Source organism: Nicotiana sylvestris, chromosome 10, assembly GCF_000393655.2.
Source record: "Nicotiana sylvestris chromosome 10, ASM39365v2, whole genome shotgun sequence".
Classification (NCBI taxonomy): domain Eukaryota; kingdom Viridiplantae; phylum Streptophyta; class Magnoliopsida; order Solanales; family Solanaceae; genus Nicotiana; species Nicotiana sylvestris.
The window spans coordinates 167,372,377-167,399,138 of record NC_091066.1 but is presented as its reverse complement, the minus strand read 5'-3'; the positions used below and the strand labels follow the sequence as shown (position 1 = coordinate 167,399,138).

The window sequence follows — 26,762 nt, the reverse complement described above, 5'->3', positions numbered from 1 at the left end:
AGTTCTAGGTCGCCCACCAGTATAATGCGGGAATACATTTAAGTTCTAGGTCGCCCACCAGTATAATGCGGGAATACATTTAAGTTCTAGGTCGCCCACCAGTATAATGCGGGAATACATTTAAGTTCTAGGTCGCCCACCAGTATAATGCGGGAATACATTTAAGTTCTAGGTCGCCCACCAGTATAATGCGGGAATACATTTAAGTTCTAGGTCGCCCACCAGTATAATGCGGGAATACATTTAAGTTCTAGGTCGCCCACCAGTATAATGCGGGAATACTTTTAAGTTCTAGGTCGCCCACCAGTATAATGCGGGAATACATTTAAGTTCTAGGTCGCCCACCAGTATAATGCGGGAATACATTTAAGTTCTAGGTCGCCCACCAGTATAATGCGGGAATACATTTAAGTTCTAGGTCGCCCACCAGTATAATGCGGGAATACATTTAAGTTCTAGGTCGCCCACCAGTATAATGCGGGAATACATTTAAGTTCTAGGTCGCCCACCAGTATAATGCGGGAATACATTTAAGTTCTAGGTCGCCCACCAGTATAATGCGGGAATACTTTTAAGTTCTAGGTCGCCCACCAGTATAATGCGGGAATACATTTAAGTTCTAGGTCGCCCACCAGTATAATGCGGGAATACATTTAAGTTCTAGGTCGCCCACCAGTATAATGCGGGAATACATTTAAGTTCTAGGTCGCCCACCAGTATAATGCGGGAATACTTTTAAGTTCTAGGTCGCCCACCAGTATAATGCGGGAATACTTTTAAGTTCTAGGTCGCCCACCAGTATAATGCGGGAATACATTTAAGTTCTAGGTCGCCCACCAGTATAATGCGGGAATACATTCAGCTCTAGATTTTGGAATCAGTCACCCCACCTGAAGACGGAAGGTTACGACAGAGATCCCCAAACGGGAAACAATAAAATCCTCAGCACCAAGAAGCAGACAACTGCAAAAGCAAGCGCACATTCAAAGGGAAGAAGGAACGCGTCTCAAAAGAGCAGTTTGGGAACGCTATGGCATGCCCAACATAACAATTCTGATGAAAAGCCATACCACTGAGGAAACCATTGAAAGATTTAAAGAAGAAAGTCGTATCCCCAGCGGGTCAAGCAAAGTGACGAAAACTGGCATTCAAACGTCAGCGAAGGATCAGCATCATCTCCAAGTTCACAAAATACAGGCGTCAGAGGAAAGCATTAGCCGACAAGAAAGCAAGACAACAAGAACAAGTGGGAGATAGATGAGACCTCATACTCTAGCTTAACTTCTTGTTTTTCCTTTTAGAGCAATGTAATAGGGAGATCGGTTGAGCAGTAGCATCCTACAGCAGCATGCAACAGCGCACAACAACAGCAAGCAATACAGTCACATGGTAGTCCCAGCTACCAAAATTTCCCGAACTACATTGACCTGATTCCTGTTCAGCCCAGGATATGTAGGAAACCTCCGAAGCAAAGGTTCGGTCAAATCTTTTTCAAAAATGCTTCACACGGAGTATTCGGACGGGCAAAAATCGCTCGCTTTATCTTTGCGCGAAAACCCTTCGTGTCTCCGTGCAAAGAGGGGCAGCTGTAAGCACGTGATTTTTGCTTTACGGACATTCGCTCCAAAAGAAAATAAAAATAGTGACAAATGGCTTCGTTGTACAATTGTTCGAGTTTTCATGTGTTGTTAGTCACTTGTGGATCTGTCCATTCTTTTTTTGCATTTAATCATTAACAAACAAAATACAAAATATATGTATTAGGATGGTTAAACCATAATTCGGTCAGTAAAAGAAAATTCAAAAAATATATATGTGCACCGTTCGCCCTAGGCTTTTAGCTAACCTACGTAAATATTTTTGTGATAATTGTGTTAAAATGTTGCATTGTTGTTTAATTCCGTTACCTTATTATTTGTTATTTTTATTTTGTTTAAAAGAAAAGAAAAAATAATAAGAAAGAAAACAAAAGCAAAAGAGTAGGGAAAATCGGTTTGGGCCAAGAAATGAAACAAAATAGGCCCAAGACCAGGACACAGATCCAGTCCAAACACAGGCTGCCCGGACACGTCCCAAACGACGTCGTATCAGCGCCTCAATCTGAGCCGTTGATTCATGGCAATCAAACGGTCCAATACAGCCCCTGCTAAGTCGAAACGACGTCGTTTCAGGCAAGTTAATCTGGGCCGTTCATTCCCATTGATCCAACGGATCCAGGCCTTCCTCTAAACCCGTCAACATGACCCGATCCAATCCCCTACCCGGTCATAACCCACTATCATCTCCCGAACGACGTCGTCCCTCCTCAATGGTTAGATCCTGGCCCTTGATCTCAATTGATCCAATGGCCAGGATCTAAACCCTCAATACATATATAAACCTAACCCCCTTACCCCACGCCCCAAGCCACACCCCCCCCTCGGCCACTATTCACCATCTTCCCCAGGCTCCCTTTCCTCTCAAACCCTAGCAGCCTAGGTTTCCCACCATAAGCCTGGCAACCACAGTTCCGATGACCACCAAAATAACACCCCCGATGCACCCGACCATCCTGAACACGAATCCACTAACCACAAGCCTCGAATCACTTCCGTTCGTCTCGAATCTTCGTTTGAAGATTTGAGTCGAACCTGGACCTATGCCAAACCACCCCATCTTCATGCTAGACACTCTCCTGACCTTCCTCGTGACCAAACCAAGCTTGGTTTGGTCCGAATCCACCCACAACTCCCAAAAATCCAGATCTGGAAATCCAGACTTTTGAAGCACATGCACCTGGGGAACCCGGCCAGTTTTGACATAGGTTTGAGGTCTAATAGACCTTAACCAAGGTGTTCTCATGTGAGAACACCCTGATTAAGGTTTGTTCGGCCTCAAAGGTTCGAAGTCGAGTTTGATTTGGGTCTGTTTGGTTTAAACATTTTGGTAAGTTTTCCGTTCTTTTGTTTTATTTCCAAATAAGTTGTCAGCATATCTCTTTGTGTTTGTTTGTTATTTTGTTACTTCTTCCAGATTTCTTTCATCTCTGTTAAAGACCCTTTATTTGGTCGATTGTCTTCTGTTTGTATTCTGAATGTACTCTGTGATGAACCTGTTCGATTAGATTGGTCGTCAAATGAATAAACTTATATAGGTTCCCAGTTATTTAACACAGAATTGTCTGATACCCTTTAGGTCCCTAAACGTATTGTTTATGTGAGCGATCGATTATTACCTGCTATAATTAGTGTAGTCGACTCGATAAATGTCGTCGATTAGTTTTCTATAACTAATGGATCGAAGGAGCTAGGAGTTTCACATAACTAATTAAACTCGGACACTGGCTGGATGACCTAGTAATGTTTGAAATGGTCTGTTGGCATTATAAAAATGACTAAAAGGGTTCAGTCTAGGCAGTCCTGAGTTCGAGTTTTCATCAGTGCAAAAATGCCCTAATGCTGCAATAGGCAGGGGCAGTAATAATCAAGGTTAACGGGGGTATTCTGGGGTGTTTAAAAAGAACAGAAGTAATTAGTTTAAGTGAGCTGACAAAAAGGGTACTAACTTAGGATTAAACTAATACCAATGGGGGAACAAGACACAAGGGTATGGGGGCTCAAAATGAATAAACAAATGAGCCCATAATTCTGGATTAAACAAAACCAGGCGTGGGGAATAAAGGGAGCTGACACCAAGCATGCTGAGCATGGGCTTAAAGAGTATGGGCATTCTGCCAATTGGCAGGCAGGGCAGCTCAGCTGTAATGGTGCATTTGGCCTATAAATAGGCCATTTGATAACTAAAACAGGGGCTGAAGTTTAAGGGTCTTAGGCTGGACTTTTAGCTTTCAGAGAGGGAAAAACAAAGGGCTGGAAAAATTTGTAGTCTAAAGAGAGGTCTGGTGAGTTCAAAGAAAACTGAAAAACATAAGTTAGTTTCCAATAAACACTGCAACCAAACACTGCCTGAAAGTTGTATAAGAGTGCATATTGGTCAAGCTGTCTTGGCCAAGTTCTTGGTTTGCATTGGTTGAGCTGTTTCTGGTTATTGAATTGGTAGTGTTGCTGCATTGAATACTCTGTTTGCTGTTGTTTCATCTTTCTTTTCTGGGTTCATTGGTTTGGTACTCGACTATTGGTTGTTCCTCTTTGTTCTGGGAAGTAGTGTTGGTTCATCATTCTGCCTCTGGGACTGTTTGTTTGTTGCTCGACCACTTGTGAGCTCCATCATTGTGGCTGGTTGTTGTTGCTGTGTTGTTGGTGTTTATCTGCTGTTGCTGTATTTGCTGCATACTACTCAGCTGACCATTCTCCTTCTTCTTTTTCTTTGCTATACCAGGTACACGATTAATAGTGTCAATGTAACTTGAAAGTTGAGCATGAATATAAAAGAGAAGAGCTGAAGATGTTTATTTCATACATAGACTGTTATATTAAACTTCATGTAATGTATAATAGCTTACTTTCTTGTCTAGATACTGAAGCTAGCCTGCATGCCTAGTAGATATCAATGTGTGGTGATAGAATGTTAGTTTGTATATATGGGTTGATAGATAAAAGTATTCCCAGTGCAATAGGTTGTACCTAGGCTTTATCTAATTGCGTTTAACATGTCTTTAAATGCATAAAACCGTCCATGTTAGTTAACTTCATTTCCTTTTGATAAATTGCCTCCTTATAATTGGCGAACCATTGCTTTAAAATAAACAGCGCAAGTCTGCACTTCTCAACCTCACGAAGGTCGAGCCCGAATCAAACGAACCCAGCAGGCTTTCATCAGAAAGGCAGCGGCCCAGGCCCAGCCGATACTATGTTGGCTGGGTTTGGGCCCATAATGACCGATTAGCTGCCCACGTGCATGGCCATGTTTTCTGATTTTGCGCAAGCACTCGGAATTCTGTTATAGATAAACTCGCAATCATGTAATTAATTAGGACTGTCTACCGTTTTCAATTGATAGAGACGAACACGACAAGAAACGTAGTTGCTATAGGATGTCCTTTTAAAATAAGAACGAGATGAGCCTCGATGAAAATAAACAAAACACGCAGATGCGGGGCCCTTGTTAAATGTAAATCATTGAAGCATTTAGTTTCCCGGACGGGTTGTTTAGCAAATCTCACAACCCTCCTAAAATAACAACACGTTAGTCTCTTTAGGACACGCTTTAATAAACCTTACCTTCCTAAACTTGGGTGCACATTTATGTGACCCAAATCCAAATCTCGACGGATTCGAAATGTGTCTCTAATCACGGGTACATTGATTGTGACGTGGTTCGAGGTGCGTGTCCATGATGTTGCAAATTCATTTCAAAAAAAAAGAAAAAAAAAGGAATGAGATGAGCCTCGCCAAATAAAAATACAAATTGCGGGGCCCTCAGTAAATATTTGCTTTAAAAATTGTTTAGACTTCGGGATGGACCGTTTAGTAAAATTCCACGGTCCTACCCAAAATAAATACGCTAGTCGCTTTAGGCGCGCCTTTAATAATTTAATTTCCTTAAACTCGGGTGCACATTGATGTGACCCAAATCCAAATCTCAACGGAGTCAAAGTGTGTCGACGACCACGGGTACATTGATTGTGACGTGGTTCGAGATACATTTTCACAACGTTGCAATTCTTGATAAAAACAGTAAATGATAAAAGCGGTTAAAAGTTAAATTTTGCACATAAGTTCACACTTGTATGAAATCAGATAATCAAGCCGAATATAACAGTTGAGCGACCGTGCTAGAACCACGGAACTCGGGAATGCCTAACACCTTCTCCCGGGTTAACAGAATTCCTTATCCGGATTTCTGGTACGCAGACTGTAATATGGAGTCATTCTTTTCCTCGACTCGGGATTAAAATTGGTGACTTGGGACACCCTAAATCTCCCAAGTGGCGACTCTGAAATAATTAAACCAATCCCGTTTCGATTGTCCTTTACTTGGAAAAAACTCCTTTGCGCCCATGCGGGTGCGGAAAAAGGAGGTGTGACAGTTAAGTGTGCCAAATGCAAAAGCGAAACCTCCGGTGCTGACTTGGGATGACTTTGTGAAATCATTTCGTGCAAAATATGTTCCCCCTGTCTATTGTGATGCTAAAAAGAAAGAGTTTCTAAATTTAAGACAAGGGAGTATGTCTATTGCAGAGTATCAACAAAACTTTTTCAGGCTTTCTCGCTATGCTAAAGGTATTATTGATGGTGAAAGAGACAAATGCAGAAGATTTGAAGAAGGTTTGAATGGTTACATTCGAAAATCAGTGGCAATCACAACTTGAGGATTTTTCCAAGCTGATTTCAGCTGCACTTACTTGGGAAAGAATTGACAAGGAAGAAGCTAGTAGGAGAGAAAACAGGTTTAGGAAAGGTAATTCAGATTATGGCGGTCCATCCAAAAAGGGAAAGTTTGATTATTCCAAGACTGAGAGTACACATAAATCATTACATCATAAGCAGAATAAGTCAAATTTTTCTACTGCCAGTACTCCAAGTTATGGCCAAGGCAAAACTCATACACCTACTTGTGCACAGTGCGGGAAGAATCATTATGGTGCATGTAGACGAGCTTCCGGTGCTTGTTTTAATTGTGGAAGTATGGATCATAAAGTGAAGGATTGTCCTAATCCTAATCCTCTTTCTTATACACATACAGAAGGATCAGTTCAAAAGCCCATCACTACTCATTCTCAAGCTAACAGTAGTGCTAAACCTCAAAATATGCAAGCAACGAGCTAGAGTGTAGCTAATCAGGCTGGTGGGTCGAGAGCTGCTGCACGAGTTTATGCTATGAGACAGAAGAATGACCAGGATGGTCCGGACGTGGTTGCTGGTAAATTTCACTTATTTGGCATATCTGTTGTTACATTATTTGATCCTGGATCTTTGCACTCTTATGTTTGCTCATCACTTGCATTTTTCGATACTGTTAAATCTGTGAGACTTGACTTTGATGTGCTGGTCACGAGTCCATTAGGTCATCAAGTTGTTGTTAACAGGATTTACCGAGATTGTCCATTCATAATTCAAAATCTGGTCTTCCCTGTCGACTTGCTTGAAATGCCCTTCCGAGACTATGATGTTATTGTTAGTATGGATTGGCTACATAGGCACCATGCATTGGTTGATTGTAGGTTGAAGCAAGCGACATTTAGAACTCCTGCATATTCATACATGGTAGTTCAAGGAGAAAGATCATTGTCATCTAATATTATTTCTGCGGTCTTGGCAAGGAAGATGATTTGTCAAGGTTGTGATGCCTATCTTGCTCATATAGTCGATACACGATTGGGGAGTCCAAGTCTTAAGGACATACCAACTGTGTGCGACTTTCCTGATGTATTTCCTGATGATCTTCCTAGGTTGCCTCCAGAAAGGGAGATTGAATTTCCTATAGATCTTGTCCCTGGAACTACTCATATTTCTATCGCTCCCTATAGAATGGCTCCAACTGAATTAAAAGAGTTGAAGGCTCAATTGCAAGAACTTCTTGAGAAAGGTTTTATCCGTCCCAGTATTTCACCTTAGGGAACTCCTGTTTTATTTGTGAAAAAGAAAGATGGCACTCTTAGGCTTTGTATTGATTACCGACAGCTGAACAAGGTAACAATCAAGAACAAATACCCACTGCCTAGAATCGATGACTTGTTTGACCAACTGAAGGGTGCCAGCTTATTCTCAAAAATTGTCTTGAGGTCTGGATATTATCAGTTGCGTGTGAGGGAGCAAGATGTTCCTAAAACTGCTTTTAGGACCATGTATGGACATTATGAATTTTTGGTAATGCCATTTGGTTTGACAAATGCTCCTGCTGCATTTATGGATCTAATGAACTGTGTATTCAAGCCTTATCTCGATCAATTTGTGGTGGTGTTTATTGATGACATTTTAGTCTATTCCAAGAATAGAGAAGATCATTATAAGCATATCCGAATTGTCATGCAAATTCTGAAAGAGAGACAACTCTACGCGAAGCTTTCCAAATATGAATTCTGGCTGAATGAAGTGGCTTTTTTAGGGTACATTGTATCATCTGAAGGTGTGAAGGTTGATCCTAGTAAGATTCAAGCTATTGTTGATTGGAAACTCCCTAAAACTCCAACTGAGATAAGAAGTTACTTGGGTTTAGCAGGATACTACAAAAGGTTTGTGAAGGGCTTCTCTATTATAGCTTCTCCCTTGACCAAACTTTTGGGGAAAGACGCCAAATTTGTATGGGATGACAAGTGTCAAGAGAGTTTTGAAAAGCTCAAATCCTTGTTGACACAAGCTCCAATACTTTATTTGCCAACTGAAGGAAAAGATTATGTGGTATACAGTGATGCATCTCATCGTGGCTTGGGTCGTGTTTTGATGCAAGAAGGGAAAGTAATTGCTTATGCCTCTCGAAAGTTGAAATCGCATGAGTTGAATTATCCCACTCATGATCTTGAACTTGCTGCCATTGTTTTTGCCTTAAAAATTTGGAGGCATTACTTATACGGAGAGAAGTGTCACATATTTACTGATCACAAGAGTTTGAAGTACTTGGGTACACAAAAAGAGTTAAACTTGCGACAACATAGATGGCTTGAACTCATCAAAGATTATGATTGCACGATTGATTATCATCCTGGTAAAGCCAATGTGGTTGCAGATGCGTTGAGTCGCAATTCTCTTGCATGTTTAACTCTAAGTCATTTGCTTTTGCTTCTTGAATTAATAGTCATGAATGTCTGCCTTTCATTTAATTCTAATGGTTCTATCATTGCTAATTTGCAAGTCAAGCCAGTCTTACTTGAGAAAGTCCAAGAATCACATAAGTTAGATGAGAAGCTTGTGAAACGGGTTGAAGAAGTCCAAAATGGAAGAGAATCAAATTTTTCATTAAAGAAATATGGTACCTTATTTTATAAAAATAGGTTGTGTGTTCCTAATGATGATGAATTGAGAAAGTAGATCTTGATTGAAGCACATAGTTCACCTTATGCAATGCATCCTGGAGGTACTAAAATATATCGGACCATTAAGGAGCACTATTGGTGGAGTGGTATGAAGAAAGACATTGCAGAGTTCATTTCGAAATGCTTGGTATGTCAACAAATAAAGGCTGAACATCAAGTCCCAGTTGGTCTCCTGCAACCTTTGTCAATACCTGAATGGAAATGGGAAAGGATAACGATGGACTTTGTTTCTGGACTTCCACGCACTCAAAGAAATCATGATGCAATTTGGGTCATTGTAGATAGACTAACTAAGAGTGCTCATTTCTTGGCAATCAGAATGGGCTACTCACTTGAACGTTTAGCAGAATTGTACATTAATGAGATTGTGAAGCTGCATGGAATCCCTGTTTCTATTGTGTCTGATAGAGATCCGAGGTTTACATCTAGATTTTGGTCTAGCTTGCAAGAAGCTTTGGGTTCCAGGTTGAATTTTAGTACCGCTTTCCATCCACAAACGGACGGCCAGTCTGAAAGGGTAATAGAAATCTTGGAGGATATGCTTCGAGCCTGCATTATTGAGTTTAAGGGTAGTTGGGACAAACACTTAGCCCTAATAGAATTTGCTTACAATAATAGCTACCAATCAAGTATAGGCATGCCTCCTTATGAAGCTTTATATGGGAGAAAATGTAGAACGCCTCTTTGTTGGAATGAGGTTGGTGAAAGAAAATTTGTGGGTCCTGAGATTGTGCGACAAACTGAAGATAAGGTAAAAATCATCAAGGATCGTTTGAAAATTTCTTCAGACAGACAAAAGTCCTATGCTGATCTTAAAAGGCGTGAAATTGAGCATCATGTGGGCGATAAGGTATTTTTAAAGGTTTCTCCATGGAAGAAGATTATGAGATTTGGCCAAAAAGGTAAACTTAGCCCTCGATTCATTGGACCTTATGAAATACTTGAGAGAATTGGTCCGGTTGCATATAAGCTAGCTTTGCCACCTGAATTAGGTAAGATCCACAACGTCTTTCATGTTTCTATGCTTCGAAAATACCGCTCAGATCCATCTCATGTTCTTCCTATTGAGTCTATTGAGGTTAATCCTGATTTGACATATGAAGAAGAACCAATCCAAATCTTAGCGCGTGAGATAAAAGAGCTTAGAAATAAGAGAATCCCATTAGTGAAGGTTCTTTGGAGAAATCATTCAGGCGAAGAAGCTACCTGGGAGCGAGAAGAGGATATGCGAGTTCAATATCCACATTTATTTCGGGACTAGTACAAGGTAAATTTCGAGACGAAATTTTTTTTAGGGGGAGAGAGTTGTAACACCCCAAAATATTTTATAATATTTGCATTCTTGATTGGGCATTTTTGTAACGAGGAAATATTTTACTTTGCACTTCCTAAATGTGAAATGGTCAATATATGAAAATTTCTTACTTTAGGTTGTGTTAATATTGACAATGAGGTTTCATGATGTTGCTACATGTAACACTTAATATTATTTTGACTAGTTGTTATTAAATATAATATATAATTAAGTTTTGGTTTCCAACCTTTTGTATTTATCTAAGAATATTTAGTAGTTGGGTAACCATTTTGTTTCTACTCTTCAAGACAAAGAATCCATCTCTCTCTTTCTATCTATCCCTCATTCTCTCTATCTCTCTCTATATCTCTCCTCCGTAGAAACTTGAAAATTTAAAGTTTCATGAAAAAAACCATGGATTTCTACTAAATCAACAAGCAAATTTCGTTTTTGGTGAAGATCAAGTTGCTCCTCTTGGTAAGTTTCTAAACTCGTTTTTATACTAGACACTTACTAGAAGTTTCTACATATCTTTTTGTACAGAGCTCCGATTTCAGTGATCCAGGACTTTATGGAAAGTTATTTCATAAATCTATAACTTTTATGAAGGAACCAAAATCTAGTTTTGTTGGTATTTACCTGAAAAAGGATCAGAAAGTACAGGGCAGGTGCTGTCCAGATTTCCAGTTTTAGAAATACTCAATGTACTGCTGTTAGTAATTTTAGCATAACGTTTTTTTCAAAATTGATATGGAGGTGATTCAAGATGTTCTGAAACGGTAAGCCATAGATCTACAACTTTTGTGAAGACCAGAAAGTCTAGTTTGTCCGTGTAGATCTTCAAAACTGAGTCACAACCCAGAACAGTGATACTGTCCAGAATTTCTGTTTCAAACGTTTTTGGGTAATTTTCACCAATATCATATTTAGTTTGACTTGCTAAATCACTGAACTTATTTAGATACTTGATTATATATTTAAGGTATATAAACCCTTGAAAAAAAAATCAAAGGGGAAGTGTTTGAGGAAGTGGACAGATTTGGTTTGTTTACGGCGTAGACGATTCGAACGTCCCCAAGTTGTGATTGAACTGTTTCGTGGTAAAACACCAAGGTTTGTGTATAAACTTGTACTCTTTTTACTTGCTGGAATATATTGAAATAACTTGATACTTTATTTTTCTTGGCTTCAATTTATATTGTTATATTCGTACTATATCAAGTATTGTAAGATATTTGCTAAATCGCCCATTCGTACGGATTGTTTGATCATTTTGCATTCTTGTTGGGACTTTGTCCTTCTTGTGGCAGTGACTTTGTCACTCATCGTGGCATGCCTCTTGATTTGGATCTTTTGCCATCTTGACTTTGGATTTGTAGTTCGTCTTGAATTATGGAACTTGTCCGTGTTAAGTACAAACTAGGAAGCCATTTTTAATATGGTTCTTGATTCTCTTGTCTATTGGGTTTTGATCCTACTTGATTTGGGGCTTCGATCCATCTTGATATCTGATTATGCTTAGTGTGATGGCATGACATACATATTGGGCGAAAAATGGATATTTGGTATACTCTCTTAAATTGATAGTATACACTTTCTAGACTCTTGAACATTGTTATTGATATTTGGAAACACTTCAAAGTTTGATATTGATATGTTTGATATATTTGTTCACTTGTTTTAAATTATGTTAAATTGAGCTAACTATGACTGAAAAGGGGAATTGGAGAATTTAATGACTCCAAGCCTAAAGTTTATACACCACTAAGCTTTATGCTTAGCGATAGTTGTTTTCTATCGTAGGAAATGTTCGGGATGAAATCTGAAGATGGCCAGGGTGAAGTAGTCTCTTTGGGAGAATTTATGGAGATCACATTTGCATATGCACCTTGGTTTGCATAGTTTTGGGACATGTACATGATATACATGATATACATGATACACACACACACACACACACACACACACACACATATATATATATATATATATATATATATATATATATATATATATATATATATGTCACACTTATGTTATTTGGAGGCTTGTTGGATTTTAAAGACCAAAATCTTCTAACTTGAATTTGTAACCTATTTTATTGTATTAGGGTGTTTTAATAACTCAAGTCTTGTAATATGCTGAATTTACACTTTGTCTTGTAAATATGTAGAAAAGGAGAAAACTAGTTTCTCTTTTTTCCCGATAGTATGAAATTTATGTACAATACAAACTTGTAGTGATTTTGAATGATTGTATAAATCTGTTAGAAAGTTGTTTTAATTTGTTGATTAATCCAGAAAGGTTATATCACCATATGTTAATATTTTGACATTGTATTTCATTTAAAATAAAATTATGGTGTATTTTCAAAAAAAAAAATATTGCACTTTAAACCTTTTCGCATGAGCCTACTTCCGCTACTAAAATTATTCTGAATATTTTTATTAATATCTCTTTTAATATTTTGTAAGTAGGAAATTAGATTTGTTTCCTAAGTAGTATCATCCCAAAGGGGTTGCTACAAAATTAATAATAATATTTAAGTGTTAGTTAAAGTAATTACTATGAGATAACAAGTAGGAAAATAACTTTCGCCATAAAGAAAGTCATTTTCCCTCTTTTAATCTTAGGACACACCTTCTACTGATCAGTAGAGGCTATTCGATTACATGTGTAAACGAACTTAGTAGTTTATGTTCATATTTTATATTTGTCTTGTAAATTCATGAAATATAATTTATTAGTTTAAAACTTAATAATTTAAAATTTTAGAATCTCGAATTCAGAAATTTCAAATCTTGGATGGCTGATTACGTCTCGTGAGTCGTGCCCATGGTATTCCACGAAGCTAATTTAAGAGGAACTCATTTCCAATTTGAACTGTCATTATTCCCTAAAATGTATTTTAGTGAAGTTTAACTCAATGTGATTATCTACCTAATGGTCGGAGCATCACAAAATGTGAACACCTCTATTTTCTAGTTTTTCAATCTTGAAAATTCCGGTCGTCAAAAAAAAAAATTAAAATCCATAAAAGGAAGGATGAAATTTTGATTGAAATACATTTTCCATTTTTATTCATATGTCTTAATTTATTTTTCTGACTGTTATTTTAAAAAAGAATAATTCTTATATTTTAAAAATATTAATTACAATATTTTCATTTTACACGTAATGATACTCCTACGAATGTTCATGACCATAATTTTTTTCATGTTCAAGACCAAAAGATTAAAGTACAATATTTTCATATGCTATATCATCTTTAATTTAAAATCATAAAATTCAAAACTTTATTTACTTTTTTAAGTTTCGTGTCCAATTAAATTAAAACACGATAAAATAAAATAAATTACTTTCACTCATTAGAATAATGACATTGGCATATAAAATGTGAAAGAGAGTAGTAGTATTTATTATTTAGGCGTATAGGCGCTTACTATTTTAAAAGTAATTTTAAAGCATACTTTACGAATATATAACACTAGATCTACGATCTCATCGAAAATCCAACAAGCTTGCATCACTTACGACAAGATCTTTCTATTTATTTTTGCCTATCTTTTTTTAAAAGCAAAAAAGAGAAATTTAAAAAAAGTAAAAAAAAAAAATTCTAGTCAAAACTCAAAGCTCACGTTTTTCAGTTAATCAAATAACAGAGAAAATGGTCCAAATAGTAACACATTGGAAAGTCATTACGAACGTGCACTAACTATTCACCTGTCGGCTTATTGCCATTTTTTAATACATATAGGAATCTTTAAAAGCACATTTCCACTATGTGTGTGTGTGTAAATGATCATTTAATAAAATGGACCTTACTCTAACTTCCACTTTCCGACCATCTTTACCACCTGAATTCTCATTCATTCACCGGAAAATTAACCAGCCCATTATTCTCCATCATAATTTGAAGTGTAAACCATTAATTTCAAAGAATAAAGTGATTACTATGGCAATTAAAAAGCCAAAAATTGAAGGTGTAAGTGAAGCATTAAATGAAATTGCTTCACAGAATTTGGATCATGCTCCTGCTAGAAGAAGGGTTCGATCAGCTTTTATTGCTACTCAGCAACAGCTTGATCATATCTTATTTAAGGTTGGTTTTGTCTTAATTATGTTAAATTTAGTGTTTTTTGGTTTTCTTGGAGTTAAAGATCAAATTTTTAATGTAGATTTTGATTATTTTACTTCATAAGTGATTCTGATCATGTCTTCTTTAAGGTTGGTTTTGTCTTAATTATGTTAAATTTAGTGATTTTTGGTTTTCTTGGAATTGAAGATTGAATTTTTAGTGTAGATTTTGATTATTTTACTTCATAAGTGCTTCTGATCATGTCTTGTTTATGGTTGGGTTGTCTTAATAATTTTAAAATTAGAGTCTTTGGGTTTTTTTTGGAGTTAAAAATATTTTTGTAATGTAGATTTTGATTCATTTACTTCATAAATAGCAGCTTGATCATGTCTTGTTTAAGGTTGGTTTTGTCTTAATTATGTTAAAGTCACTGTCTTTATGTTTTCTTGGAGTTAAAATTAACTTTTTGATGTAGATTTTGACTATTTTACTTCTGGAGTGATTTCTAAATTTTTTTGGTTTTTTACTTTATGGGGTTATGCAGATGGCTCCAGCTGATATCAGAGTAGAAGAGGTATTTTACTTTATTTTATAATACTTTTGTGTTTGTAGCAGAGTTTTGTGTATGACTAATTGTGGGAAAATTAAAAATCTTGATTTTAAGTTTTGTGGTTCAGTTTTGCTCTGTCTGCAATGTCATTGAAGTTGATTGCATATTAGGAAGGATGAGGTTGGTTTGAAAGAAGGATGAAGTCCAAATTAGGAAAGTGAAAATGGGTTCTGTAAGATGAGGGAGAGAAAGGAATGCATGTGTGTGTTAGGTGAAACAGTCTGGTTCTTGCCCTGGGAATGGCGCTTTACTCTGATCCCTACGCGGTGCAAATCTGGATTAGCCGGGCCGGTGGGTACCGTATATCATATTATTATACAAAAAAGATGGTGAAACAGAAGGAAAAAAGTTTTGCAGAGCTTTCCTGGATGTCTAGACTTTGTTGATTATGAAATAGTCACGACTATCACGGCTATGGAATCCGATTACTCTTAGTTTTTCTTTCATTAAAAATGAGTGACAGCTCTTATTTGTTGAAAGAAAGGTATGCAAGTGATGTTAGGATGATTTGTTGAGAGCATGTCTTTTCTAGGGCTTCAGTTTCCAAGTTTTGGGTCATTATTGATACTTCTCTTCATTAGTTTATGCCCTGTCAATTTACTGGTGCATCCTCCGTCGATGTATTTTAATAAAATTCATATGTACTAATGCAGAAAAAAAGAGAGGAAAGAAGGTTGACAGTGCCTTGAAAGAAGATCTAAATTACTGCAAAAAGAACATAACTGAAATCCATTGAACTCATCAAGGCTTATTTAAAATATAGCAATGGCTTATACGTTTAGGGATTATGGACATATATGGCACATTGTGTTGTAAACTTAACTTTCTTGCCAGTTAGATTTGTCTGTTTGATCGAAAATTATGCAAAAGCTGCCTTTTCTCTGGTTCTTAATTGTTAACTTTGTAAGATCCTATTTAGGAAAAGGGGTTTGTATCTCTTCAAATTATAATATTTGCACATGTACATTTTGTAGTGGTATGAAACAAATTCGAAAGGCCAACAGATTTTCTGTAAAAGTTGGCTGCCAAAGCCAGGCGTACGAATTAAAGGTGCTTTGTGCTTTTGTCATGGATATGGTGATACCTGCACTTTCTTCTTTGAAGGTTCGTTCGTTATTATCTCTTTAACTCCAGAACCAATTGTAGCATGACTCTGTTCATTATTATCAACAAGTAGTAGCCTTTAATAATCTTTTGTATGATTTGTTGATTCAGGTATTGCAAGGTTTATTTCGGCCTCTGGCTATGCAGTCTATGCGATTGACCATCCCGGTTTTGGTCTCTCGGATGGTTTGCACGGATATATTCCTGAATTTGATGGTATAGTTGACAATGTCAATGAGCAGTATGTGAAGATAAAAGGTATGTCGCAGCGAGGGTGTGCTCTGTCATAATTTCATAGATAATGACAATGACCGATTAAGGTGTGTTATGAACATTTGGACGTGTATTTTTCACGACTTAATCTAATTCTTTTTAGAGTATGCTTCTCGTGTGAAATTTTAATGATAGTTTCTCTTGTGATGGAGCAGGTAGGCCAGAAGTTAGCGGGCTTCCCTGCTTTATATTTGGGCAATCAATGGGAGGTGCAATTGCTCTGAAAGCTCTTCTAAAGGAACCACGTCAATGGGATGGAGTTGTCCTTGTTGCGCCAATGTGCAAAGTAATATTATCTTTAGCTCGACTAACTAACTTCTTATATTATCGTCATCTCCAAACTCCATTATCTCAATTTGTTGAACATATTTATTGTGAACTGAACCAATGTATTTATCACCCCTTCTTTTCTCCTAAAAGTTCAGAATGTCTGGATTTCTCTTCATCTAACTAAAATGCGTTAAAATGATCATCTCAACAAGTTCAGTATCTTAACACTTGAATATGTTCAATGGTTTCAAAGATTGCATAATTTTCAGTTTTGCTTGTGATCATCCATCTTCATTTCCCGAATACCAAATATTACGTGTCTCTTCGGCCTTCCATTTGAATCTTAGGTTCTTAAATTTTCTTAGACTCAAGACTTAAGAGTTCATAAGCTAAATAAAAAGAAATAGGCTAACTCAAGAGTTAACAATTGAGAGTAACCAACTGTTGTCAAATGAAAAATAGGCTAACTCGTGGAAATTATGTTGGCCATCCACAAAGTTGTACCAGAAAAAGATAATTGATTTACAGACAAAACTCGGTTTGCTTCATTGTCACTCACTGATACTAAAACACTCAACCGTCATTTTGATTCATTGCTCTATACTGTTAACAAATTTTAGCTTTCTGAGTAATTGATACTCATGCTGATTGCCAGGAATCCTGCATATTTTTAGCCCTCTTTGCTTTTTCAGTCTTGTCTTCTCTTAATGAGGGGAGACCTACAAGAACAGTTACGGACTTATGGTAATAATCTGGTTTCAAACTGATGCATGCTTATCCTGAAATTCTTACCGACATGTGAAATTCTCCATGCTAATATTCTCCAGAGAATTTCAAATTTTTAGGTACCAACTGTTTGTTTTTTTGTTTCCATTTGCTTCTTTAAAGATTTGTCCTAATTTATTCTCTCTACAATGTGGTGTTTCTATCAGAAAAGCTTTGTTTATTGCGAAGGCTTCTTAGATATTTTCTTTTTCACCACTAAGTATCAAGGTTGGCCTGTGCAATGCTTCTCATTTCTCCATACAATATGAAACGAATAGAGTCCATTCTAATAAGCAATAGTTTTGTTGCCAGAAAAATGTCAGCGTATCAATCTTGGATGATTCATTGTAGAAATAAAACATTTACAATATAAAAATTCAAGATGCACAGGCCTCTTTATTTCATGTAATTTACATGTTCCTCTGAGCATTTCCATGAAATCCTGTGCGTCTTGAATTTTTATATTGCAAATGTTTTCATGTTTGTTGGAAGTTGAACATTCTTAATGCTAGAATTTCGCTGACCCTGTGGTGTTGCTAAGATTGCAGAAGACATGACGCCACCAGTTCTCCTACAGAAAGTCTTGATTTTTGTATCAAACGTTACGCCACAAGCAAAGATAGTCCCTACTAAAGATTTGGCAGAATTGGCATTCAGGGAGTTCAAGAAAAGGAAAATGGTAACGCCTCTATTTAGTCTCTAATATGTTAAGTTAAAAAAGAATACTAGCCAAATGATGACTACTCTAACCTTCCGTTTGAAAAAACTATTCGCATACATGGTTAGCCTGGACATGAACTATGGAGAATTGCCGAATTTGAGAAGAAGAGATAATGAATATTAATAGTTGCAAAAAGCAAAAGAATGCCCACCGCGCATTGGTGTTCAATGTATTCTTAGCACAGCTCTGAATTGATGGTTTACTAAAGCTAGTTGTTGTTTCATTTTCTTCTAGGCTCCATACAATGTAATCTCTTACTCGCATAAAACACGCGTGAAAACTGCTGTTGAACTCTTAAACGCTACAAAATACATAGAATCGCAGGTGGAAAAGGTCAGTACATTTCCACGTTTATCGACAAAGCACTATCTTGTTTTCCAGCTATGTCCGAAGGAATTAACAATTTGTATGTAACGACACGTGCAGGTGGCATCCCCGATGCTCATTCTTCACGGAGCTGCAGATAAAGTGACGGATCCTCTCGTTAGTCAGTATCTGTATGATAAGTCTTCGAGCAGCGACAAAACTCTTAAGCTCTATGAAGGAGGCTATCACTGCATTCTTGAAGGTGAACCTGATGACAGGATTCTTACTGTGCTCAATGACATTATCTCGTGGCTTGATTCTCGTTGCTCCGCAAATTAGGCTTGAGTTTTTAAGGGGTTTTGTAGAGGGATTTCTTGTAGTTGGGAACCAACACCATTGATCTAGTTTAGGAAATGTGATGCTAGACAATAAAACCAAATTCATTGTGGGATATACCGAGGGTCTATTAGAAACAAACTCTCTATCCTCACAAGGTAGGGGTAAGGTCTGCATACACACTACCCTCCCCAGACCCTACAGTGTGGGATATTACTGGGTATGTTGTTGTTGTTGTCATTGTGGGATATAGGCATATGGCAATATTTTGTAACTGCTATTGTTATTGTTGGGTGATTTGGTTATGAAGCTGAAATTTAGGCGCCCAGCAAGTGAGAAACGAGGGTTCGATTCTAGGTCGAAACAAAATTATGATGATGAGATGAGTTGAGTTTAAAAGTGAGGATTCATATAGCCGAGCCCCCAACTTGTTTGGGACTGAGGCATAGTTGACGAAACTATTGTTTGTTTATTGTTTTTCATCAAACACAAAATCTTGTATTTTTGAGTTTTGGATCATTCTAAAAGATGTCAATCTTTGGTTCTAAGTCTCAAAATAGAGGAGTCACTACCCTAATTGGTGTTCATAAAATCCGAAAATCCCAACCAAACCGAAAACCAAACCAAACCGATCAAAAAAATGATACTTTTTGGTTTGGTTTGGTTTTGGTTTTGAAATTTAAAAATCGATCAAATTTGGTTTGGTTTTCGTTTTAATTAAAAAAAAAAAATGAACCAAATCGAATATATGAGTAGCTATTTTAAATTTATTATTACACCTATATATATGTATGCTTTTATACAAAGTTTAAAAATTTTATAATAAATATTAATCGTTTGCACTTTTAGTACAGTTCTTTACCTTTACATTATAGTTTAATTGGTAGTTTTCTTTTGTTAAGTGTAAGAATCTATTTCATGTTAAAAATAATATATTTTAAATTGAGTCCTTAAATTATTCATCACTATTTGATTCAATTATCATCAATATATCTTGGTAAATAATAGATTTCTCAAAGGGCAATAGATTTGATAGTGTTACTTTGAAAATATGATCGCCGAAATGTGTGTTTGGTAGTGTATGTCTTATATTTAAGAAAAAACCTACAAATAACCGAAAAACCGACATAAACCGAATCGAGAAAAAACCGACTTAATTAGTTTGGTTTGGTTCTAATATTTAAAAAACCGACTTACTTGGTTTGGTTTCTTTTTAGGGAAAAGCCGATTCAAACCGAACCATGAACACCCCTACCCCCAATCATTTACAAGACTGCAACCACATGTCACTTTTTAGTCATTTTGTTTTTGTTTGGGATATTATTACTTTTAGTCTGCGCTAGAAATTATTTACACCTGGTAGCCGAAAAATTATATAATTTTTGTATATAATACACATAATGTATATATAAACAAACAATATATATATATTTTATATATTGTTTGGTTATTATTTTTACAGCGGCTTTTATTTATTTATTTTTCATTTAATAGAATGGAAAAAACAAGAACTGGAATGAACTGCTGTAAGATCGAGGCTCCATTTGAGCACTTGTTAAAAAAATATTGAAGAAAAAATTAGTTCGAGAAAAGAAAAGTATTTGATCTGTTAAAAAAAAAATTGTAAGTTCTGTTCTATTAACAAATTAGTTTTTAGAATAGTGCACCGTAAAAATTACACGGGGCGTCCTATTTGGTCGCCCCCATTTAACCTATACCCATTTTTTAAAAAACTTCTAACTTTTATCCACTTTTTAAATAATTTCAGCCCCCTTTCTCCTCCTTCTCCTCTTTCGTTTTCTTCTTTTTCTACTTCTTTCTTGTTTCACGTGTTGAATCATGGTGAGATTATAGGCCAATAACGTAGATTTGCTGCTTCCACAAGGCTCTATATAAACAAATCCCCGATAGCATCCTTGGAATTTCATTTCATGGTCCTGGTAAGCAAGAACAAGCACCTGTGTTGCTGCTGCCATTTCTTGCAGTACAATAACTATTTACACCACAGAATCCCCTGGCTTGGCATTGATTTTATAGCGATGACCAATTGATTTCCAAGCTCGATTCATCTCTTCCTTCAAAACTGTGTGTATAAAGCCTAAAAATACCATCAGGATCAAGAGTAGCGCGATAAATCACTGTCTTATTTGTTGTTCGAGTTGAGCTATTTTCTATTTCATTCACTTGAAAACCAAAACCATTAGAAGCATTTCTAAACAGTTGGCTTCTTGAAGTAAGAGCTGAAGTTCGCTGGTTATAAAACAAAAACTTCAGCTCGCCAGTTACAAAAACAAAAACTTCGCTAGTTACAAAACAAAAACTTCAGCTACTTCAGGCCCGTCTACTAGAGTGCTGAAGTTTTGCGTGATTGTCTTTGCTACTTCAGCCCCGTATGCTGAAGTTATGCGAAAAAACGGGTACGCTTGTAATTTTTTTGCAAAGCGGACACAAATTAAAACGTGACACAAAAAGCGGACATACTAGTGCACCAGGACATATTTTTAACAAGGGAAAATAGTCGAACTTGCCTTTGTACTGATTGAGCAACTTTATACTTTGCGTCTAATCTTACCCCATCATTAGAAAAATATTTTGTTTTTGTTTTTGACCCCAGACGTAGCGGCAGCTTAGTGTACCGTGCTGCTATATTTTTTTTGTTTGACCCCTAATTGAGCTCTAACATGAGTATAACTGATAATAAGTTTAAATCGTACTCAAAAATAGAGAAAAAGATATCGTTTTTGCCACAGACTTTTTCCTCGAAGTATAATTATGACACATGAAGTTCACGTATTTCATGCTGAATCATTTAACAGCAACAACAAATACAAGACAATTTGCTTGAATAAAAGTATGCACAGACTCAAAGTATAACGGAAGGTAAAATTAAGCAATTTTCAGATAGTACATGAGCAACTTTAGTCCTTTTTCCTTTAATCAATTCAGAAAATGTTATCAAACAAAGAGAAAAAAGTGCCAACTTCATGGACAAAACACCACCTAAAAAATCATAAGAGAACAACAGTGGGGAAGTAGTAGTACATAGTATATTGTGGTTGATAGAAACATTTCAATGAGACAATGGCAAAGCTTAGGATATGTTGTTGTACTGTAGTAAAAGGAGAGCCATTAATTGGACTTCATAATATTTGAGCATGCCTTTCATTGACATGATTTTACTTATGACAAAACAGTGTAATGTGTAAGGCTAAGTTTTGACTGGATTATCCCCAAGGTATAAATGTCTTCTTCTATTGTACCTTAACTTTGATGCTACAACATGCATGAGCTTGCTCATATTGCCGGTTCCAAATCTTAGTAAAGGAGGAAAGTTACGGTTGGCTGGCAGCCAGCATAAAACTTGTCAATTCATACTGAATTCTCATAAAATAACAACAACAAATGAGGTCTGGGGATGGTAGTATGTATGCAGACCTTACTCTATCTTGTAAAGGTAGAGAGATTATTTCTGATAGACTTTCGGCTCAAAGAAAACGTAATTCATAATGAATCCTCATAATACAAATATTTTGTATAATGATTATATGAATTGAGCTTAAATAAAGAAGTGATTATTCATATAGCCACCCTAACTTATTCGGGAGTGAGGATTAATTTATTTGTGTCTCTTTCTAGCTTTAATCCATTAACTCCCTCAAATTCCCTCAATGTTTAAACAATCTCATGTATGTTGTACTATAGGTTACATACTACTACGAGTGCATCTGTTTCAAGTACAATATATAATGTTGCTCAGTATAGAAATGAACAGTAATAGAGTATATTACAAATGTGAAATCTTAATTAATTTATAGAACACTCACTAATTAAGAATAGTACCCTTTAAGAATTAATGAACTTACCCAAGCAAATATAATCGTTTTTTAAATGTAGAGTAGATTATGTTGGACCGGTATATTATACTGGAACTTGAGTATATTATATTGGAGTATTTTTTCGGATTTTAAACAGTGTTTTGGTTCAAATTTATCTTTACATGCAAAATGGCTAAATTTCGATTACTTTTGAAACAGTGGCTATTTTTGAATGTCCACTTATAAATCTGGCTATTTTTTAATTTCTCCCGCAGATATCTGGCCATAACCCAAATTAGCCCGTCTAAAATCTTGGGCTGATTTGCGCAGCATACGTAACCCCAGATTGACTCATAAAAAATTATAAAAACATAGAAAAATAATTTTTTTTATTGTTTGATTTGTTTAATACAACCATAATAAATAAATAAATAACTTTTGTCAATCTAATTTGATAAGTAAACAAATTATAGAAGAACAAATAAACTATTGAAAAATAGTTATTAGTTGGGTGAGTTGAGTTACGACTTATGACCCACTATTTAACTCAAATTGATATGTCCATCTTTGATCCGAACAAACTTTAATTATGAATATCGTTAACTTCAGTTGTATATTAGGAAGGTCAATGTGTATTTTCTTTAACATTTTGTTGGCAATTTATTGGATCTATATTTTTCTTCCTTATAATCTTTATGTTGGAAAAAAGTGCAACAAGAAAGAATATAGTGATAGTCACTATCTCTTATTCTCCCATTTTTTTTGTCTGTCCAAGATATCCAGATCTAATTGAGAAAAGCAGATAACAAGTCAACTTCAACTCTTACTTTAATTTATATTAGTTGTACTGCGTCTAGTTCTTAATGTACTACATCTAGTTCTCTCTATAATTACTAACAGCTTTATTATCATATAAAGGCTTTCCCACGGCTAAAACTAAAGAAATTGAGGTAGAAATGACATAGGGTAGCCACTTTAAAGGGATACTATTTAGAAATTAGTCTATGCGTTTTGAATTTTAGTTTTTTATTTAATTTTTTAGGATAAAAATATCTTGAGTTGCCCTAAAATTAAGATATATAGTTTAAAATTTTAGGACAAAATAAATATTGACTAATCCCTAAATAGCATGCATGAGAATGGTTATATGTGCATTTGCCCCGAAATTGATACCGCTACAGTTGATTCGGTTCCAGTAGTGACGGATTTCCCTGATGTGTTTCCAGCTGATCTTCCGGGCATGCCGCCCAACAGAGATATTGATTTTGGCATTGATTTGTTGCCGGGCACTCAACCCATCTCTATTCCTCCTTATCATATGGCTCCTCTTAAGTTGAATGAGTTGAAGGAACATTACAGAAATTGCTTGATAAGGGCTTCATTCGGCCCAGTGTGTCACCTTAGAGCGCTCCTGTTTTGTTTGTGAAGAAAAAGGATGGTTCTACGCGTATGTGCATTGATTATCGCCAGTTGAACAAAGTTATAGTGAAGAACCGGTATCCTTTACCTCGTATTGATGACCTATTTGATCAGTTACAGGGTGCCCGAGTGTTTTTCAAGATTGATTTGCATTCAGGTTATCATCAGTTGAAGATTGGGGAGCAGAATATCCCGAAGACTGCTTTCATGACTCGGTATGGTCATTACGAGTTCCTTGTGATGTCATTTGGGCTGGCCAAAACCCCAGCAACATTTATGCATTTGATGCGCAGTGTATTCTGGCCTTATCTTGACTCGTTCGTCGTTGTCTTTATTGATGACATTCTGGTATATTCCCAGAGTCGCGAAGATCATGAACAACATTTGAGGACTGTGCTTCAGACCTTGAGAGAGAAGAAACTATATGCAAAGTTCTCAAAATGTGAGTTTTGGTTAGATTCTATAGCATTCTTGGGTCATGCGGTATCGAGTGAAGGAATCAAGGTGGATTCGAAGAAAGTAAAAGTAGTGCAGAGTTGGCCCAGACCATCCTCAGCTACAGAGATTCGCAACTTTCTTGGTTTGGCGGGTTATTACCATCGATTTGTTGAGGGATTTTTGTCTATTGCATCATCTATGACCAGGTTGACCCAGAAGGGTGCTCTGTTCAGGTGGACGGAAGAGCTTGAGGAGAGCTTTTAGAAGCTCAAGACAGCTTTGACTATAGCCCCAATATTGGTATTGCCTTCAAGTTCAGGGTCTTATACAATTTATTGTGATGCGTCGCGAGTTGGCCTCGGCGCAGTGTTGATGCAGGACCATAGGGTGATTGCCTACACGTCCATACAATTGAAGGTTTATGAAAAGAACTATCTTGTCCGCGACCTGGAGTTAGCTACTATTGTTCATGACTTGAAGATTTGAGGCACTATTTGTACGGTGTCCCTTGTGAGATCTACACTGATCACCGGAGTTTGCAGCATCTGTTCAAGTAGAAGGATTTTAATTTGCGTCCGAGGAAGTGGTTAGAGCTGCTTAAGGATTATGATATCACCATTTTGTACCACCCGGGAAAGGCCAATGTGGTGGTCGATGCTTTGAGTCGCCGGGCAGAGAGTTTGGTGAGTTTAGCTTATCTACCAGCGTCGGAGAGGCCTATGGCGTTGGATGTTCAGGCCTTAGCCAATCAGTTTGTGAGATTGAATATTTCTAAGCCTAGTCGAGTATTGACTTGTGTGGTCTCCCGGTCTTCTCTTTATGATCCTATCAGGGAGCGTCAGTATGATGATCCCCATCTGCTTGTCTATAAGGACACGGTTCAGCACAGTGATGCTAAGGAGGTCACTATTGGGTATGATGGTACTTTAAGGATGCAGGGCAGGCTATGTGTGCTAATATGGACGATTTGTATGAGTTGATTCTTCAGGACGCTCACAGCTCGCAGTACTCTATTCATCCGGGTGCCGCGAAGATGTATCAGGATTTGAGGCAACATTACTGATGGAGGAAGATAAAAAAAAAGATATATTGGAGTATGTTGCTCGATGCCTAAATTGTCAGTAGGTGAAATATGAGCATCAACGACCAAATGGGTAAGAAGTTAGAGATTTCGGAGTGAAAATGGGAGCAGACCACTATGGATTTCGTTGTTGGACTCTGACTGACTCAACGGAAGTTTGATGTAGTTTGGGTGATTGTGGATAGGCAGACCAAGTCAGCTCATTTCCTTCCAGTGATGACTACCTATTCTTCCGAGCACTTGGCTCGAGTTTATATTTGTGCGATTGTCAGACTTCATGGCGTGCCAGTATCTATCATCTCTGAACGAGGTACGCAGTTTACATTACAGTTCTGGAGAGCAATACAACATGAGTTGGGTACTCGGGTGGAGTTGAGCACAACATTTCACCCTTAAATGGATGGGCAGTCCGAGTGCACTATTCAGATTCTTGAAGATATGCTCTGTGCGTGTGTGATGGAGTTTGGAGGTACTTGGGATCAGTTCTTGCCACTTTCGGAGTTTGCCTACACCAAAAGTTATCAGTCCAGCATTGAGATAGTACCGTATAAGGCTCTGTATGGTAGGTGGTGTCGATCCCTAGCGGATTGGTTCGAGCCGGGCGAGGCTAGATTATTGGGCACAGACTTGGTTCAGGACGCCTTGGAGAAGGTTAAGGTGATTCAGGATAGACTTCACACAGCCTAGTCCCAACAGAAGATTTATACGGACCGAAAGGTTCGTAGTGTTTCATTTATGGTTGAAGAGTGGGTCTTGCTTCGGGCTTCGCCTATGAAGGGCGTTACGAGGTTCGAAAAGAGGGGCAAGCTGAGTTCAAGGTTTATTGGTCCCTTTGATGTATTGCGGCGAGTTGGGGAGGTTGATTATGAGCTTGCCTTACCTTCCAGCCAAACAGGAGTTCATCTGGTATTTCATGTTTCTATGCTCCAGATATCACGGTGATCCATCTCACGTGTTGGACTTCAGCTCAATCCAGTTGGACAAGGATCTATCTTATGTTGTGGAGCCAGTGGCTATCTTGGACAGGCAAGTTTGAAAGCTGAGGTCAAAGAACATTGCATCAGTAAAGGTTCAGCGGCGGGGTCAGCCGATCGAGGAGGTAACTTCGGAGACCGAGTAGGATATGCGCATCCGTTATCCTCATCTTTTCAGGCACACTAGAAATTTTCCCTCCCTTTTTGTTTTCCTGTTGTGCGTTGGCTGAAGGGGATTTTTTTCTAATCCCTTTTTGCTTCTGGTTTGGTTTTATTTAGCAAACACTTTTCCCTCTCTTTCTTTTTGATTTTGGCCAGAGAAAGGGGTTTCGTCCCTTTATTCTTTTGTTTTTGTTAGCGTAGGGCT

At 37.1% G+C, this 26,762-nt stretch overlaps 2 protein-coding genes across 2 annotated transcripts; both read left to right on the top strand.

The window, feature by feature from the left end:
- The first annotated feature begins 6,758 nt into the window (after positions 1-6,758).
- On the top strand, positions 6,759-7,496 carry LOC138880235 (uncharacterized). The gene has a single exon (XM_070159913.1). It carries the CDS (start codon positions 6,759-6,761, stop codon positions 7,494-7,496), a length of 738 nt encoding a protein of 245 aa, XP_070016014.1.
- A 6,473-nt stretch (positions 7,497-13,969) lies between these two features.
- On the top strand, positions 13,970-19,216 carry LOC104248612 (caffeoylshikimate esterase). Its single transcript, XM_009804913.2, has 8 exons — positions 13,970-14,307; positions 14,828-14,857; positions 15,868-15,997; positions 16,109-16,255; positions 16,426-16,556; positions 17,847-17,984; positions 18,261-18,359; positions 18,453-19,216. Exons 1-8 carry the CDS (start codon positions 14,020-14,022, stop codon positions 18,669-18,671), a joined length of 1,182 nt encoding a protein of 393 aa, XP_009803215.1. The 5' UTR covers positions 13,970-14,019; the 3' UTR covers positions 18,672-19,216.
- The last annotated feature ends 7,546 nt before the right edge of the window (positions 19,217-26,762 follow it).